This window comes from Borostomias antarcticus (assembly GCF_949987555.1).
Source record: "Borostomias antarcticus genome assembly, chromosome: 1".
Taxonomy (NCBI): Eukaryota; Metazoa; Chordata; class Actinopteri; order Stomiiformes; family Stomiidae; genus Borostomias; species Borostomias antarcticus.
This window is the reverse complement of record NC_140234.1, coordinates 51,312,431-51,329,433: the sequence shown is the minus strand read 5'-3', so window position 1 is coordinate 51,329,433 and position 17,003 is coordinate 51,312,431. Positions and strand designations below refer to the sequence as shown.

The following is a 17,003-nucleotide window of genomic DNA, read 5'->3' as shown; positions in this document are numbered from 1 at the left end:
CTTTCTCCCTGGGTAAGATATGCATTGCTATGGTTCTATGGCTGTTGTTCATATTAACATCTTAACAGATTAATCATATGCGACTTGCATAGTCACGTACCAAAGCCCTTGAGCAAAGTTGTTATTTCTAGCCTGTTTGTTAGGAGCTGGCATTCTTATCATCACCCTGACCCAATTCTGAATAAGGCTGTTTTTTCATTATAAATGTTAGCATGAGTGGCCATGAACCTAGTGAAGTGACCCTAGCCAGCAACCATCCTGATCTATGTGAGCTTGCAAAATCAGGATGGTTGTACAAGGCTACCAATACACACACTTACATCTCTGAACTGCCTCATTGCGGTGGTATTTTTGTTTAACTTTTGGTAGCTAGCTAGCTATATTAACCTTAAATATCCTTCCAGTGTCTAAATGCTAACTGCTGGTTTAATTTAACAGTTAACTGATGCTAACTGTAGGCTAAGTCTGGTGATTCCTCTAGAATACTGTGCCCAATATTTCAAATGCTTCATATGGTCAAACTGATCTTTTGTTTTTTATTTCTCATACCCTTCTAATGTCATACATTTAATTATGCTATCAGCTGCACCTCGAGATTTGAGCATGTTAGCAAAATGCATGGTATTGACTACAAGATCTGTAGGATGGGAGTAGCAGCTTTATCAGTGGATGTTACCATAAAGAAAGAAAGCCTTCACGAGGAAGTCTTCTGCTTTTGCTCCTATAATGGTTTCTGATGTCTCCTTCTCTGAGAGGAGTGTGTGGAAATGGAGTGTCTGAGGGTGTCTCTTTATTATATGTCTGCCTCTAAGACAGTAGATGCCCATGTTTCCCTGTGCTCATACCCTGAGATCACCGTAGAACAGTGGTTGACCTTCAGGGTGGCAGTGGCTGGCTATGCCACGCTAATAATGACCTGCCTGCCAGCAGCATCCGCTCCCCTGGCACCTGTCTCTGGATCGAGTCCACCTTCAGATGACAGCTTAGTGCCACCGCTCATTAAAGTGGGCTTACAGAGCGGTCAGGGTGTACAACTTCATATACTCATGCCAGCATTGTTCTGTAGCAGGTTCATTCTCCACTCCAAACTAGAAATGGGGAACCCGTCGGTTCGTGATTTTTGCAGTAAGATGAGAATCTGTTAAAAATAAAAGTGCAAGTCACAGCAAGCATAGTCTGATTAACTAAACCTGTCTGCACAAGTCAAGGAATAAAGAAGGCCTAGATAAAAGAAGGCTGAATAGTCTACTCTTAATTGTGTTTTTGGCCACTGCAAAGGGCTTTGACAGGTTATTGATTATTGGTTATTGACGCCTGCGAACTGGGGTCGGACGCTACAGAGCAACAATGAGGAAGTGGGGCCTGGCAGACGGAGCAACGTGTGAGTGTGGGGAGCCGGAGCAGACAGCTGAGCACATAATCACCGCCTGTCCCCTGTATAAACCACCCTCGGAGGCTGGCCTCTTCGATGTGGGACCTGAGACGAGGGCGTGGCTATACGCTACTGAGCTGGACATCTGATGATGACACACGAAAGAAGAAGGGTTTTGATATGTTACTCTGTGCCCCCTCTCTGTTGACTCTCCATCTCTCCGTGATGCTCCGCTGCCCAGCGCTCCCTCCGTGTATCTGCCCTCTGATCTGCTAATCACAGCACTCCTATCAGGGGACTATGACAGAAGCTATGATGATGATGGCCCCCACCCTTTTATTGGCCTTGGTTCTCGGCAGTGGTGATTCTCACACACACACACACACACACACGTGTACACACACACCAGCGAGGAGGAGAAATGTGCCTTTTTGCCATACAGACTGCTAGAATATGCATGGAGAAAGAGCTGCGATGAGACTCATCAGGCTTTCACCTTCCCTTCCAAGATGCAGGGCTTTTATCTGTGGAATTAGCCTGGATTGGTGTGCATTATCATATCTCCATCATTGAACTTTTGTGTGAGAAGCTATTTTGATTAAATGCACTATGAGAAAGAATATAGGCTATTAGATGCATCCCAGATAGCTTGGCAAGGTAATAGCCGCTGTGAATCTCAAGCTGAGCCAGATGTTGGAGCCTCTTTCATTGTCAATTAGTGCTAAAGCTCTCCACATCATTTCTACCAGAATGCCCTGACTAGGAGGGACATGTATGCCTGCACAAGCTGGAAATTATTCACAGAATAACTAGATATGAAATTGCATCTGTAGCCGACTGATCCAGATGTTAGGAGAATCATGCTAATGTTGGCCTTGTGGTGGGGCTGTTTTTGAGTACGTGTGCATGCAAGCGAGAGAGATTTTGTAGTTTTGGTTTCAGTGCTGGAGACCGTCTCTTCGGAGGTCTACGGTGAGCTGGTTTGTAAGCTGACCAGGTCACTGACAAATAACTCCAATGGCACTGCTGTGGTTGGAAATGGTGGCTCAAATCCTTTTACTTTGGCAGCTGTGGGTATAAGTGAACCGGCAGCTGCTGTTTTGAGAGCCCAGCTCAGCCCAGTGTTCATCCTGCATTGACCACTTTCACCCTGCAGGGACCCCATAGTCCTGAAATGTTCATAACTCCTAATCAATTCCCCCAAATCCCACACTTGTTTTGATGTCTGTCTGCATGTTTTACGGTCACTCCCTGAGGTTGTCCTGCTTGTCGGGGTCATGTTTCATGTTGTCCATTAGGGTCATTGGGGGATTATTAATCTAATTTCCCTAGCAGTCAGGCGAAGAGAGGGGCAGTCAGTGCTGGGAAGATGAACACACTCTATTCAAAGCTGGAGGTCGATGACATGGAGTAGCCAGCCGTGAACGCTAGGCTATTGTAGGCTTAATTGGGATTTGGAGGTGAGTCATGTTGAGTTGTCCAGGGCTTCGATTTTTAGAATTTATTTGTATGATTTGTGTGGAATAGTTGGCATTAACTGTCAGACTGTGAATCCAGTCTGTGCTTACTGCAGTCTTGAGTCATGTGCTTTATTTCATTCTTTGTTTCCCTAGCGCTCCAATGGAGTTTGACAACTTATTTGTCCATGGACTCAAGCATTGCAAAATGTGTGGTTAGAAATTCAATGCTATTGTTTTGTTTAAGGATTTCAACACATGTACTATAGCCCACTATCTCTACACATTTTGAGCTTTGCAGATAATATTGAGCTAGCTACTGGTTCTCTGCTCATTATGAGAGTGGGAGTATGGTAAGTCATATAAATCAAGTCATTGTGTATTCACCTCACAGTTTCTAATTGATTGGGAGAACTTGCTTCTCAACGTTTCGCATTTCTATAACATTTGCTGATACATGACATTCTCCAGATGTTTCAAAACAGGATTTTGCTGTTTTAGTTACATGGCTTTAGTTGAATGTTTTGACCCTAAATCCCATATGACTTGAAGTTGAACCATATTTGAAACCTCTGGGTTATGCCCGATTCCTCGAAAAGAGAGTAAGATTGAGAACGCCCCCCCCCCCACACACACAGCCCCCACAGCTCCACTCCTTGGGCATCTCTCATTGGGATTCCTGGCTTGGCTCCCTGCTGTCTGTCCAACCGTCTCATAAAAATAGACAGCAAGCTTTATCTTCACTCTTGTGAAAATAGTGCCTTCATAACTCACGACGTGCCTATTGAAGCCTCTGGCAGTCGATGCCAGCCCCCAGGCCAGTCTGCCAGTTCTGCATGGCGTTGTATCTATTGTACTGAGGCCTGTCGGTGCACCAAGACAGAACAATCAATGGAGCGGAAGTCTCACAGCAGATTTATTGAGACTTCACTGTTCAACAGCTCAGTTGCCAATTACCTTGATTGTGGCACTGTACAAACAAAATACCCACAGTGATGAAACACAAATACATTTTGCTGAGAGACGTACCTCTAACACATTGGTGGCTACACACCGAGGAGCAAGCTGCTAGCAGTGGAGCAGAGTGCAAGGCTGTCAAACAAGGGCTCATTGCGGTTCTACACTCCGGTGTGCAGAGCAACACCAAAACAGGAAGGTAGCTCAGGGGTTTATTGACTTTTTGAAAGTGGGAGAGTACTAGTCTATCATTAGGCAAACCACCCACCATTTATGTATTTATTTTCTTTCTCTCCTCATATCTATGGCTACTATTTGTGTCAGTTGACCTTGACCAATGTTCTTAAACAGGTAGCCTGAGCCAGTGTGGGTACAGACTTCCCCTTTTCTCCGCAGGGTTCCATAAATCTGTGGTGCCGGCGGTGTTTATTCTGAGCTCTTGTCATGTTTGACAGATGCCAGCCAATATGGCGGAGGTGGCAGCGCTGGCACGCTGATGACATCAGCGTCCATAGGTCAGGTGGTGCCCTGGTCATTGGCAGCAGCGTAGGCCCTCGCTATGGCCGGCTCTATCAGCTGCTGATAACGGTTCTACTTTGTGAATGTGCCAGGTCCACCACTGATAAGAACCAAAGGAGCGTCCACAGTGTGTGGGAGACTTTTTATAGAGTACACAAGAAGCTAGGCTACCTCTAAACCTTTTTGAAAATCTTCATTTGAATGTACTGTTGGTTGCTTTCCTCCAATATTTCAATGGCTAATAGAAACTAGAGCAAAAGGCAGAATTTCTCTGTGACGGCCCTAGCTATGACCGGCATGAGGAATGCTTTGAATGTTTGCCTTGGGTGTTTCCAGCCTCTCAGGCAGTGCCTTCAGGTCAACAGGTTCTAATAATATTTTGAAAAAATATTTTATTTAACTTATGTAAATGTATGCCTTTCATTTAATCTCAATGTTCTACAAGTAAGTGCATTAAAAGGGAGAACATGGGCAGACCTTGCGTTCTGTGTGCTGACTCTATAAGGTGTCAACACAGAACGCAACTGACGATACAAGGTGCAAGGTGTCAACATGTTCTAGACCATGTAAAGTTTGAGCCTGCCTGGGTCCCAGTAGACTAAGAGGCTTACAGGCGGACGCTTGTCCTGAGGGCTGTCTGCTGGACTGTTCAGCTCCCTAATGAAGGCTAGGTAGGCTAGACTGCTCCACTGGGGCACTTATCACGGCCATTGAAAGCCTTGTTTTGTTTGTTCTATTCAACTAAATTGTCTTTTCAAGGGAATCAACCAAACATTGATTGATGTGGTTTTATGGACATAAGGGGACACAGAGACTAGGCCACCTCTGTGTGTCATGCCTAATGTAGACACGTAAAGTCTGCAGTAGCGACTGTAGTAGCCACAGCTGTTAAGAGATTTTGTCAACGAGTGGGCAGTTTTGGATATATTTGGACTGTATGAAAAAACACTTGCAGACTGCCAACAAGAAATCTGATCGATCCAGGGAGAAAACCTGTGCAACTGCCAAGGCCATCGTTGTTGGATGAATGTGTTCATCATTATTATTCAACCAGAGATCAACCTATCCAACAGGTTCTATATTTGTACCTTCATCTGCTGGGATTCAATTCATTATTTCATGTTCTGAATTGAATTGATCCATTATTCTTTATAACATTTAGCCAGTAGCCAAGATTGTAGGCTACTTGTATCCATGTCATGCTAGCTAGCTAGAATAGACTACATTGTAGTTTTGGACATCACTGCATCACGTTAGCAAGCTGTCAGTGCCGGCCTAAAGGTATCGGGCATAAAGGTGGAGCAAAATAATCCCCCATTCCATATTGGTCCCTTTTATAAAGAACAGTGAGGCAGAACAACGTAAACCGGATGACAGCTCCTTTGCGAAAACAGCGATAGGAACGATAGAGGGAAATCTATTGATAAGTCTCTCTATTGACAGAAATATGCCGTCCCACGATATATATTGTCATATCGCACAGCCCAAGCAGTAGGTCTACACTAGTACCTATAGCTATGAGCAGACAATGTGTTCAACAGTATCAGGCTCAGTAAGAAAGGGAACCGCAAATGATAAAATGAGTAATGCAAGTGCCACCAGTAGGGCTGGGTATCGAGTCGAATTTCAAGAATCGATTCGATTCCGATTCATAAGGTTCAGAATCGATTATCACGATTCAATATCGATTCGATTCAATATCGATTCGGTTAGTGTTACTGTAACCGTAATTACATGACTGCCAAGTAATGCAACACATCAATACTAGGGCAGGGTATCGATACTGATTTCCAAAAATGAATGAATGAATCATTGAATGAATGAATGAACTATTCATACCTTCATTTATTCATTCATTCATTAAATAAAAGATCGATTTTGGGATTCATGAATCGATTCTCAATCGATTAATCGATTTTTTAAACCCAGCCCTAGCCACCAGTAGTGAGAGGTGGGGAATTTGGCTGAGCAACTTGGCCGCTGTGGCTGCTGTGTCCTGCGTTCTCCCTCTCATTTGGCTCGAGGTGCGGAGTGGACGTATTGTGCTGCTGGAATCTGGGTCATCTGCTCCTCCACAGCCCCTACGTGCGTTTAACACCCCCGGGGGCAGGCGAGGGCCCCGGGGCTAAACCAGTGACCTGCCAGTCAACAGCACATGGCTGGGTTTGAAAGAGAGGGATGAGGGTGTAGAAATGCAGGTGCTGGACTGAACACATGGAATATTTAACAAACTATTATTCGTCTCGTATTGTCACTGGCCGAGTGCTGGCTTCTCATAAATGGCTTCCCTTGCTGTGGCGGGGGTCAAAACAGTCTGTGCTGACATGTCGTGTTGTTTTCCTGTCTGTGGTCTTCTCTTCTCACCATTTGTCAAAAGAAAAAAAAAAGGTGTGTGGTGATCCTTCTGGTCCTCCCTTCATATCTCTTTCCTCTGAGCCTGCTGAGACGCTGACGCGCTCTCTTATTCTGGTCTCACCTCCTCCCCCCTCATCACATGTATGTAGTGGTGGTAGCTGTCATGCATACCTAATACTGACCTTCTTTCTCCTCTCTCTCTCTCTCTCTCTCCCCCCCTCTCCCTCTCTCTCTCTCTCTCTCTCTCTCTCTCTCTCTCCTCACAGATGCAGTGTAGGCCTGGCTGGTGACTCGTCCTCTTGTCTCGTTCCTGTAGTCAGCCTGTTGGGGGGCAGAGTCCTGCGGAATCGGCAGAGCTTCCCCCTTTTAACCGGAGTCCCGAGTCTCTGTGTGTGCCCCCGAGCCAGCTGCCGGTGATTGTGTGTTTGTTTGTTTGTTTATTTGTGTGTGTGTGAGTATCGGCCTGTGTTTGTCTGCCTCGGCTTGGCGCCGCCCATCTCCTCGCTGGGGAGACCGCTGCAGGCCACCGCCCTCTGCCTGACCCCCTGACCTCCCCCGGCCCCGCCCACACCACCCTGCCGCCATGGTGCTGTCACAACGGCAACGAGACGAGCTGTAAGTTGACCTCCTCTATGACATCATATATTAGGCTATCAGGACAAACTCTGCTCAACCAAGTAATGGGGCTTGCTGTGCATCAACACACAGCCTGGAGTTGTCATCACTTCTAGCTAAACATCAACTAAACTACCCAAGTTACTACTCAAACCATCTGTTTGTCGGGATAGAACTGCTCAAAGAACAGTATTTACCACAATGGCAAACATTAAAGCTACTGTACGCTTTACATTACCCTCCGATTGTGATTGTGGTTCATGGTTCCTTTTTGCTATTACTATTTACAATCGGCATTGAAGTTTCTATTTGTTGCAACCCCAGCTTAGCTGTGACGTCAGCCCCGCGCTGTTCTCTGCCAGAGGCGTTCATGGGTGACACTAGCTCGGTGTGTTTGTGCGCGCATTCGTGTCCGTGCTGTGCAGCGAGGCGTTGAGTCAGAGGAAGATGTTGGAAGCCAGGAAAGAGATATCAGGGCAGCGAGCTGTAACTCAGCCCTGCTGCGTCTCTGAACTCTGGGACGAACCCCTCCGGGGTGGGGGGGGGGGTGGGGGCGATCGGGTGGTCAGAGGCCTGCGTCGGGGAGCCATGTGGCCGGCCGTGCGTCGGTGTGTGTGTGTGTTGCTAACTGAGCACCAGCCCTATAGATCTTTAATCCCCTCTTCCCCAGGCGGAGGGGGAGACCATGTCGAAGGTTAATTAACGTGTAATGAAATTATCGATTTGTTAACACAAGAAATTTGCATTGATTGACACCCGACGACGGCGACACTCGTTGAACATTATTCAGTTGGCTGTTCTGCTTCCTCCCATCACCGTCATCCAGAGACGGGGGCGTCTTCACATGACTCCACACTTGTCATCCCAAACAATGAGCTGCTCTGTCCTTCAGATTAGGGCCTGTTGGTATGGAGTGCCCTGTTGGAATGCTAATCCCTCATGCCTTTCCTATTCAGAAGACAGGGCTCCTCGCCTCCTCCTCCTCGTCTGTTACGTAAGCCCTCGGCCGTCCCCCGCCGCTGTGGCCGGAACCCGCGTGGGACCGCCGCGCCGCGTGAGCAGCGCTCAGGCATGTGTTGCATGTTCCATCCCATTGGAAGCGTCCGTTGGCCTCCAGATAGCCGAGCCTGCTAAGAGGCCCTTGACCGTAAACCACCTCTCTCAGATCTCAAATTACCAACCATTTTGATTCATTACAGCTAAATCAATGGAAGGGGGGTTGGGGGGAGGGGGGGTGACAGTGACCAGCTGACCGCCCACCATCCTCAGGACTGTCTTTGCCCCCCTCCTTGCTCTCTCTTCTCATGGTTGGTTTGCTGTCAAGCTGCACACAAATGAATCTGCTTCTCATTCTATTCATCCATCCTTTACCGCCTTCAGTGTTTTTGTGCCCCAGCTGTCGGATCCTGGCAAATGGCTCTTCAGACCATGTGAGGGCTTCTATAAATGGCACTCCCTTTCAGAGAGCATAATACTGAGCAAGAGGGAGTTGGTTGGCTGTGTGCTGTAAGTCATACTACAGAGGCTAGTGTAGGCGAAGGCATTTTACTTATTATTATTTTATTTATATTTTCTTTTTTTTGCCCTTCAGGGTGTTTTTACATTGGGCACGGGAAGCTCTTATTGCCACAGTAGCAAGCTACATTCAGAGAGTATTTATTATATATATCTATTTTCTCTATTTAAAAACAACAACAAAAAAACAAAAAAGCTATGCTTTTTTTCTTGGAGACCAGGTGGTGTTTGTCAAAACCTCTAAGCATCTTTGCAAAAAGACTTTTCTTATTTGCATAGCCAATGAAAAACACAATTGTGTTCTCTCATGCCAGGGTCAGAGGATTCATACCTTAGAGGCCTTTTGTAAAAATAGATGCAGTACAGCCCCGTTCCACTCCTCAGAAGACCTGCAGGCAGCTGTGTGCCCCCCATGTAAAAGCCCCTTTTTCAGCTCCACAAAGAATTTCTCTGCAGTGTTTTCCAGATTCTTAGCAAAATATGTTTCATGTGACTTCGGCCCTCTCTACGGCCCACTTGCTCTGCATTCTGTGACATAACACAGGGAACACGGTTGAAGATTACAGTAGGAAAGCACCTTGAGGTAACTGGCTAGTGGTACAGGGTAGGACAGAGGCACATACAAGCCTTTCATCCCCTCCCATGTGGCAGGCTGGGCCAACGAGGTCGATTGTAAATCAAAGTCTGTTTCACTCGGGTTTGTTTGATTCTTTGACTGGTAGGCTATTTATTGTAGGCTCTAGCTGTTCCTGTAGCAATTGGGTAGCTTCTCATTTCAGTTCCCTTGAAGTTATGCCTAGTTGTTTTATTGGAGTGTCTCCAACTTTTTCTCTGCTTTTAAACTCATGAAAGGCAGGCTTTCTCACCGTAGGGCTGTTTGAATGGCTGTCACTGTAGGTTTACCTAGGTATTGGTACATGGGTGACCGGTGACCTTGAGTGACCTGAAAGGCGCCTTATAAATAAAATGTATTGTTATTATTATGGGTGTGGCTTCTAAGAGGAATTGCTCTGGTGTTGCTTGACAGACGAGTCTCCCCCTGGTGGCTCCTGGTGTGCATATCAAGCGTAGCTGGGCGGGCTGCAGGGGGTCTAATCCCTCGTCTGACAGACACACACAGACAGACGAGACAGATGGGCAGACGGATGGGTTTTATAACTCAACCATTTCCAGTCCCCACATGATGGCCCCAGAAAACGCGCTGAAGCCCCTGACTGTGTGGCTGGTGTCAATGGAACGGTCCAATTAATTTATCTCCAAAATTGAGACTGTTTTTACAAAGGGTGTGTATCAATAGTACTGTTGGCCTGTGTTCCCTCACCTTTGTGTCTGCCTTGTTGTATTGGGTAGAGAGGCTCTCCTGTAGCCTGGTTCTAGGTTTGCTGGCACCTCAGCTTCGGACTGCCATGGTAACATGGAATGCTTTTCTCTGCTCACATTTTTGTATTGAAACCGGTTCTTGTAGTGCTGCTGTTAATGTATGAAGAGGCTACACAGAGATATCACTATTCACAACAGGAATGTAGCGCAGAATGCCATTTCATGTTGTACATGAGCTGGCATTCAAACAGGCTGATTTCATCAAATCTGACATTGTGCATCTGGCCTCATCCTGCTGCAGCGACCCATCTGTGTGCACAATCTAAACTTGTGTGTGGGTGTGTGTGCGTGCACACCCCCATATGCACTTTGGTTGTGGTTTTAAACAGCCAGCGCAAAGCCTTGAGTTTAAATCTGTGTCCTCAGTGGTGTCTTCTGCCGAGCCACCAAATCCCATTAGGGCTGCGCCGCAGTGCAGGGAGCTCTGTCTTGTTTATGTATTTGTGCCTTCTGTGTGATGAATCTTCCATGTCCATGCATATTTTAGACTGTAGCTAGGGTTGTGTGTGTGTGTGCGTGCGTTCGAGCAAGAGAAGGCATGGAACTGTTGAGCTAACTGATTCCCCAAACACCCCCGTGTGTTTGGGAGCTTGGCTGTCCCTCCTCCTCCTCCCTCGCTAGCCACCATGCCTCAGAAACACCTCCATGCCATCATCCCCACATGGAAGGGAAATCCAATCACGGAGAGGGCGAATGCAGCGTTAAATATCACCCCACCTATCTTTCCCGTTTCCCTGTGAGATCCACACACTGCCATTCTGACAGCAGTCGGGAGCGTTCCTTACCCTCAGGGATAAACCCCACCGAAAAACTTTAATCTGATCTCAGACTAGGGGTGGGAGAAATTGCATATTTTCCTTTCCGGTATAACAGCCATATTTCTTCCGGTTAACCGGTTACCCGTTCAGCAATTTGCGTTAATTAATGAGACTACAATAGGCCTAACGTTACCTGGGTTTTGATACAGGCAACTTTGCAAAAAGCATGAGATGTGCACTTATAGAAATTCCTACTATCAATGATGATAATGTGACAAAAACACCACGATGAAGAGAGAAACACGCTTTAATAACAAGCGCTGCTGTAGCACCAAAGCTGTAGGCTACTGATACAAAAACGGACACGGAGACACAAAGCCTGCATTGTGCATTCAGAAAATTATAGCCCATATATCAGAAGAAAAAATCACGGACACAAGTCTGATTCAATCTCTAAAATAAAACTCTATAGGCCTATAGGCCAACTCGGTCAAACAATCTGCACCTGATCCCGTCTCACCTATCCTTACGCATATGAGCACTTTTGCTGTTGGGGTTTGTATTAGCTGGCTGGCTATACATAGACCTGCCCATCTCATGGAGAATAAGTTAACTACTTTCTGGTAATGGCCCCTTTAGGAGGGAATTAAAATGACTGGATCAAATGAAGGGAATCAATCCATGATAGAGATCAATTCATCCTCTTTTCTTTAGCGTTTTAACTCATTTGGAGCAGGTTGGTGGGTTAATTAGCTGGTGAACCGATGAATTGCTGCAGGTGCGACTTTTAATTAGCAGGGTGTAGTGGCCGGAACCTGGAGTTCTCCTTGAAGTAGATGAAGCCCCAGCTGGCTAGGGCGGCCTGGGCAGCCGGTCTGTTTTCACTCGCAATCGAGCGTTGCCAAGGGAACCAAATCGTTTGCCATACGAGTCGCCCAAACCCCTCGCGGGTTAGCGACCTAGCTGCAACGCATCCTCTCCCGCACGCGATCAGGTGCACAGAAGCAGAACGGAGAAGAGGAACGGGCTTCAGGGCGTTTGTTGTTGAGCTAGAAAAGAGAACAGAGATGATGCATCCCTCTCTCCCTGGTTCCTGGCGCCTCCCCCTCTGTGGCAGCGGGCCTGCTGTACTCGGCTACTTCTTATCCATGGCTAACTTCCACTCCGCTGAGCATGCCTTCGTGGCCCCACCGCCAGACAGACGTAATCCAGGCCTTAGCCGCCCGGCAAGGAGCTAAGTCCCCTGCTCCGGCTAGAAGTACAGCACTGTTCTCTGGCTGGGCACAAAGGATATGAACTACTGGCAATGAACCTCACATGTCTTCCATAATAACATGTTCATTGAATTTCTGCCAATAATAGTGTCTTTCTCTGGCGCCTTGGCGTCTCTGTGTGCTGGGAAAGTATGGAGAGTAGTTACTTCATCACGTCGCTGCCCTGCCTCACCCCCACTACCACACACACTCACTCACACAAACAAACACACACACCTTGTTCTCTCTACTGTTGACGCAGAGGTTATCATTTCACAGGCTAGCTAGACAAACTCATAACACCATGATACCACTGACGGAGACTCAGCCCCAGTGAGCTCTTTATACAACAGCTCATTGAGAGGACAGTCGATCTCCTGTCTGTGCTCCGATAGGTCTCGGGTGTTCTAGAGAAGTGTGTGTGCGTGCGTGCGTGTCTGTGTGCGCATGCTTGTCTGCGTGTGCGCGCGTCTACCAATATGTTCATTTGTATGTGTGCACACAGAGCACACACTCTTATTTGCGCGCTCAGCAGTCAGCACGACCCAGCATGTATAGAAACAAAGATCGACCGGCATGTAGAGCGGAGCCTCAAATTCTATAGACGGGCACATTTTCTATGCGGCAAGGGGACGCCGACTTGAGCTTTCCCTTCCTAACATGTAATGGGAGTGTGCTGAGGAGTGAACAGGTCTATACTCAGTCTGCTCTGCTGTGATATAAGATGTGGCTTTTACACACACATAATATGCTGCTGAGTGCAGTCAGTGGGTCTGGCAAGGTAGGAAAACACTGGGTTTGTGGCTTCTAGGCTAGACTGATTGACCAGTAAAGACATAAGTAGCCGCCTTAAGCTTTGTACTGCTGATGTGTGACTGTAATCGGCAGTCATGTGGTTGAGGTCTCCACATGCAGCAAGTGTGAGCGGCGTCTTTGCAGATAAAAAAAAAAAAAAACTCGGCTATTTGTGAAATCTAAAAAGGCTTTTTCCTGAATGCGTCTCTCGCTTGATTAGTGTGTGAAGATGGAGGGGCGTGGTTGGTAGGCGGGGGGGGGGGGTGATGCCGCAGCGTGGTGATGTGGAGGAGGAAGCGTCGCACAGGAGGAAGTGATGTCAGCGGCAGACAGATCAGCCGGCGGGCGAGTGAGCGCTCCCCTGCTCTCTGAGGGATGATGTAATGCTGCTTTTAGAAAAGGCCTCTGGTTTCTGGTCCCTGAACCGGCGTCTCATCCCTGTGCCACTTGCATGCCAGCTATGCCAGAACGCTTTCCCTGATACTTGCAGCCTGTTATTATATGATAGTGGCGCAATACAATATTTGTGGAATTTACTGCTCACTATTTGTTCAAAGCTGAGTTATGAACTAGGTCTGTCTTGATTTTGGGGTAAATGCGACACATAATTTGGGCACCTGGTCATACATTAATTTGAAGTGCTGCGTCTGTGGAGTCGTCTTGTTGTGTGAATATATCCCAGTATGTATGTAGATGGGCCGGTCCCCGTCAGCTGTTGAGAGTGGGTGGTGAACTGGTGAACAAACCAGAGATGGACTGGGAGGAACCAGGACGTGTTCTATTACTCTTGGCCGTCTCTGTTACTCTTGGCCGTCTCTGTTACTCCTGGCAGTCTCTTCCCACTCATGACGACGTTTCTCACTGCTTGTAGTCATGGAAACCAGCCTGCTTGCTCCTCTCTCTCTCTCTCTCTCTCTCTCTCTCCCTCTTTCTCTTTCTCTCTTTTCTCTCCCCTCTCTCTTTGGTGTTGGTCCATATCCCCCCTCTCTACCTCTTTCTTTCCCCCTCTTCCCCTTTCCTCTCCATACCCCTCTCCTCCCTCTTTCCCTTTTCCCCTTCTCTACCCCCCCCCCCCCTTTCTCTCTCTCTCTCTCGCTCTCTCTCTCTCCCTCCCCCCTTCCCTAACCAGTGCCTGCCGCATAGTCAGTGTGGAATGTGTGTAGATGTATTTAGGCAGCCCCAGAGGTGGATCCAGGGTGGGGTAGTGAAGCTGGAGAGCCCCTGCTGTGGTCTGCAGTACTGCAGCATGTTGGCTGACATGTTGGCATGCCACAACACACTGGTTCTGTCCTCCTCCTCCCTAGAGCTGTCGCGGTTATCGCCAATATTGCACGGCCGCGGTGTGAAGCAAAACCGTGGGGCTCCACAGACCACCGCATCAACTGCGATAACTAACATTTTTTAAATTTGTTCTTATATTGGGGGCTTTCCCATTAAATTGTAGCCTGTGCATAGAATGTCAAAGATTCATAATGATGAAAAACGTTTAGCCTACACTTAGTGGTGTGATAACGACAAAGACATTTCCCCGCTGCGTTTACCTGGATTTCGTTGTGTGAGGACGGGCGAAACGGGAGTGTTTTATTACCCAAACACGGAACACCATTTCAGTCATGAAGGTGATTGTAGGATTATTTGCTGTTTACCAACCAATATCCAATCTTATGTTTCTATTCATGTAAAACAAAATCATATCTGATTCATGAGAAACAAATCAGATAAACACTGAGGTTTTGCTCCTTGAGTGTCAGGTTTCACTGTGTAAATGAAAAAAACTAATCCTTTGTGTTTTAGTACAATTATGGCTGACTGAAAATACAAGTTTGGTCACATCAAAAATGTATGCTTTTCTTTATTTTGTGTGTGTTGTGGATGAAAGTGACTATATGTTTATATTCACTGAAGGATTAAGAATACATCACTAATATAATGTTCAATAATCAGTAATGTGTAAACACATTTCTGGCAACAATGGGACTCGAACCAAGAACCTTGGATTAAACTTTACTCATAAATGTGAAAAGTATGGCACTAGCCTCTCCTAACCAGCACTCCCTACTGGTTCCTAAAGCCCTACCTGTCACATAAATACTGTATAGAAAGTAGAAGTATAAGGGTTTTAAAATAATGAATGATATATATCAACATTTAAAAATGTTGGTGACGGAGGATGAGGCCATCAAAACCCCCCTTTCTCTTTTTCCTGTTTTTTTCCTCTCCTCCCTTCACCTTTCTTTTCTTTTCTTCCCCCCGTAACAGACTATTGTTCCCCGGCTTGATTGAGAGGTGTATTGTGATTGGGAGGTGTATTGTGACTGGGAGGTGTATTGTGACTGGGAGGTGTATTGTGACTGGGAGGTGTATTGTGACTGGGAGGTGTGTTGTGACTGGGAGGTGTATTGTGACTGGGAGGTGTGTTGTGACTGGGAGGTGTATTGTGACTGGGAGATGTATGGTGACTGGGAGGTGTATGGTGACTGGGAGGTGTATTGTGACTGGGAGGTGTATTGTGACTGGGAGGTGTATTGTGACTGGGAGGTGTGTTGTGACTGGGAGGTGTGTTGTGACTGGGAGGTGTGTTGTGACTGGGAGGTGTGTTGTGACTGGGAGGTGTGTTGTGACTGGGAGGTGTGTTGTGACTGGGAGGTGTGTTGTGACTGGGAGCGTATTGTGACTGGGAGGTGTATTGTGACTGGGAGGTGTATTGTGACTGGGAGGTGTATTGTGACTGGGAGGTGTATTGTGATTGGGAGGTGTGTTGTGACTGGGAGGTGTGTTGTGACTGGGAGGTGTGTTGTGACTGGGAGATGTATTGTGACTGGGAGGTGTGTTGTGACTGGGAGGTGTGTTGTGACTGGGAGCGTATTGTGACTGGGAGGTGTATTGTGACTGGGAGGTGTATTGTGACTGGGAGGTGTATTGTGACTGGGAGGTGTATTGTGACTGGGAGGTGTATTGTGACTGGGAGGTGTATTGTGACTGGGAGGTGTATTGTGACTGGGAGGTGTATGGTGACTGGGAGGTGTGTTGTGACTGGGAGGTGTATTGTGACTGGGAGGTGTATTGTGACTGGGAGGTGTGTTGTGACTGGGAGGTGTGTTGTGACTGGGAGGTGTGTTGTGACTGGGAGGTGTGTTGTGACTGGGAGGTGTGTTGTGACTGGGAGGTGTATTGTGACTGGGAGGTGTATTGTGACTGGGAGATGTATTGTGACTGGGAGGTGGACAGTGACTGGGAGGTGTATTGTGACTGGGAGGTGTATTGTGACTGGGAGGTGGACAGTGACTGGAAGGTGTATTGTGGTTGGGAGGTAGCGTTTTCTCGGATTTGCGCCCCCACAGGCTCTGCGAGTAAGTGCACTGTCGTACTGTCGTAACATTATCAGATTGTCTTTTTCTTTTTCTGGCATCTGTGATGTTTTGCTTCGGTTTTCTCACCTCTGCCATGATATCATTGAGCTAAAAAACGCATGATATCCATAGACGCTGGAATAGTTAGCTACTACTGTGTTGTTAAAGCACAACGTTGCGCATGCGCACTTCGACTGAATGCTGCGTCCCGGGGGCGCGAGTTTTAAAAGGTAATAAATGTCAATGTATTATCTTTCTGAGTAGACTGGACGATTCAGCTTACTTTTAGTAAATCTAATTGGAGAATTAGCACCAGACATGTTTGTAAAGGTCCAAATATCGCAATGTATTGCTTTAAGGGGCTCTAGACGCCCTCTCTCTCTCTCTCTCTCTCTCCCCCTTCCTCCCTCCCTCAGTCCCTCCCACACCTCCCACATCTACTGACTTCAGCTACACGTTCAGACATGCTTACACACACACCCCTTCCCTCCTGTCCCCCAGTCCTCCAGCTGTCCTGCAGCAGGCTGTCACAGGAGCGATAACCTCCCACTAACCTTCAGCTGTAGCCAGCCTGCTGCCGTCTCCAGGGGTATGTAGGGAGCTACGGGGTGGCTGTGTTGGGGGAAGGGGAGGGGGGTTACAGGGGGCAGTGGGGGATACAGACGGGCTGCCCAGCT

General features: G+C 47.3%; 1 protein-coding gene across 1 annotated transcript in view; it reads left to right on the top strand.

Moving 5' to 3' along the window:
* pafah1b1a (platelet-activating factor acetylhydrolase 1b, regulatory subunit 1a) overlaps positions 1 to 17,003 on the top strand; it is a 38,031-nt gene that overhangs the window by 1,891 nt on the left and 19,137 nt on the right. The window contains exon 2 of the mRNA XM_084442924.1: positions 6,927 to 7,275. Within this exon, the coding sequence (XP_084299050.1) occupies positions 7,244 to 7,275 (32 nt within the window). The 5' untranslated portion in view covers positions 6,927 to 7,243. The remainder of the gene's footprint in view (positions 1 to 6,926; positions 7,276 to 17,003) is intronic.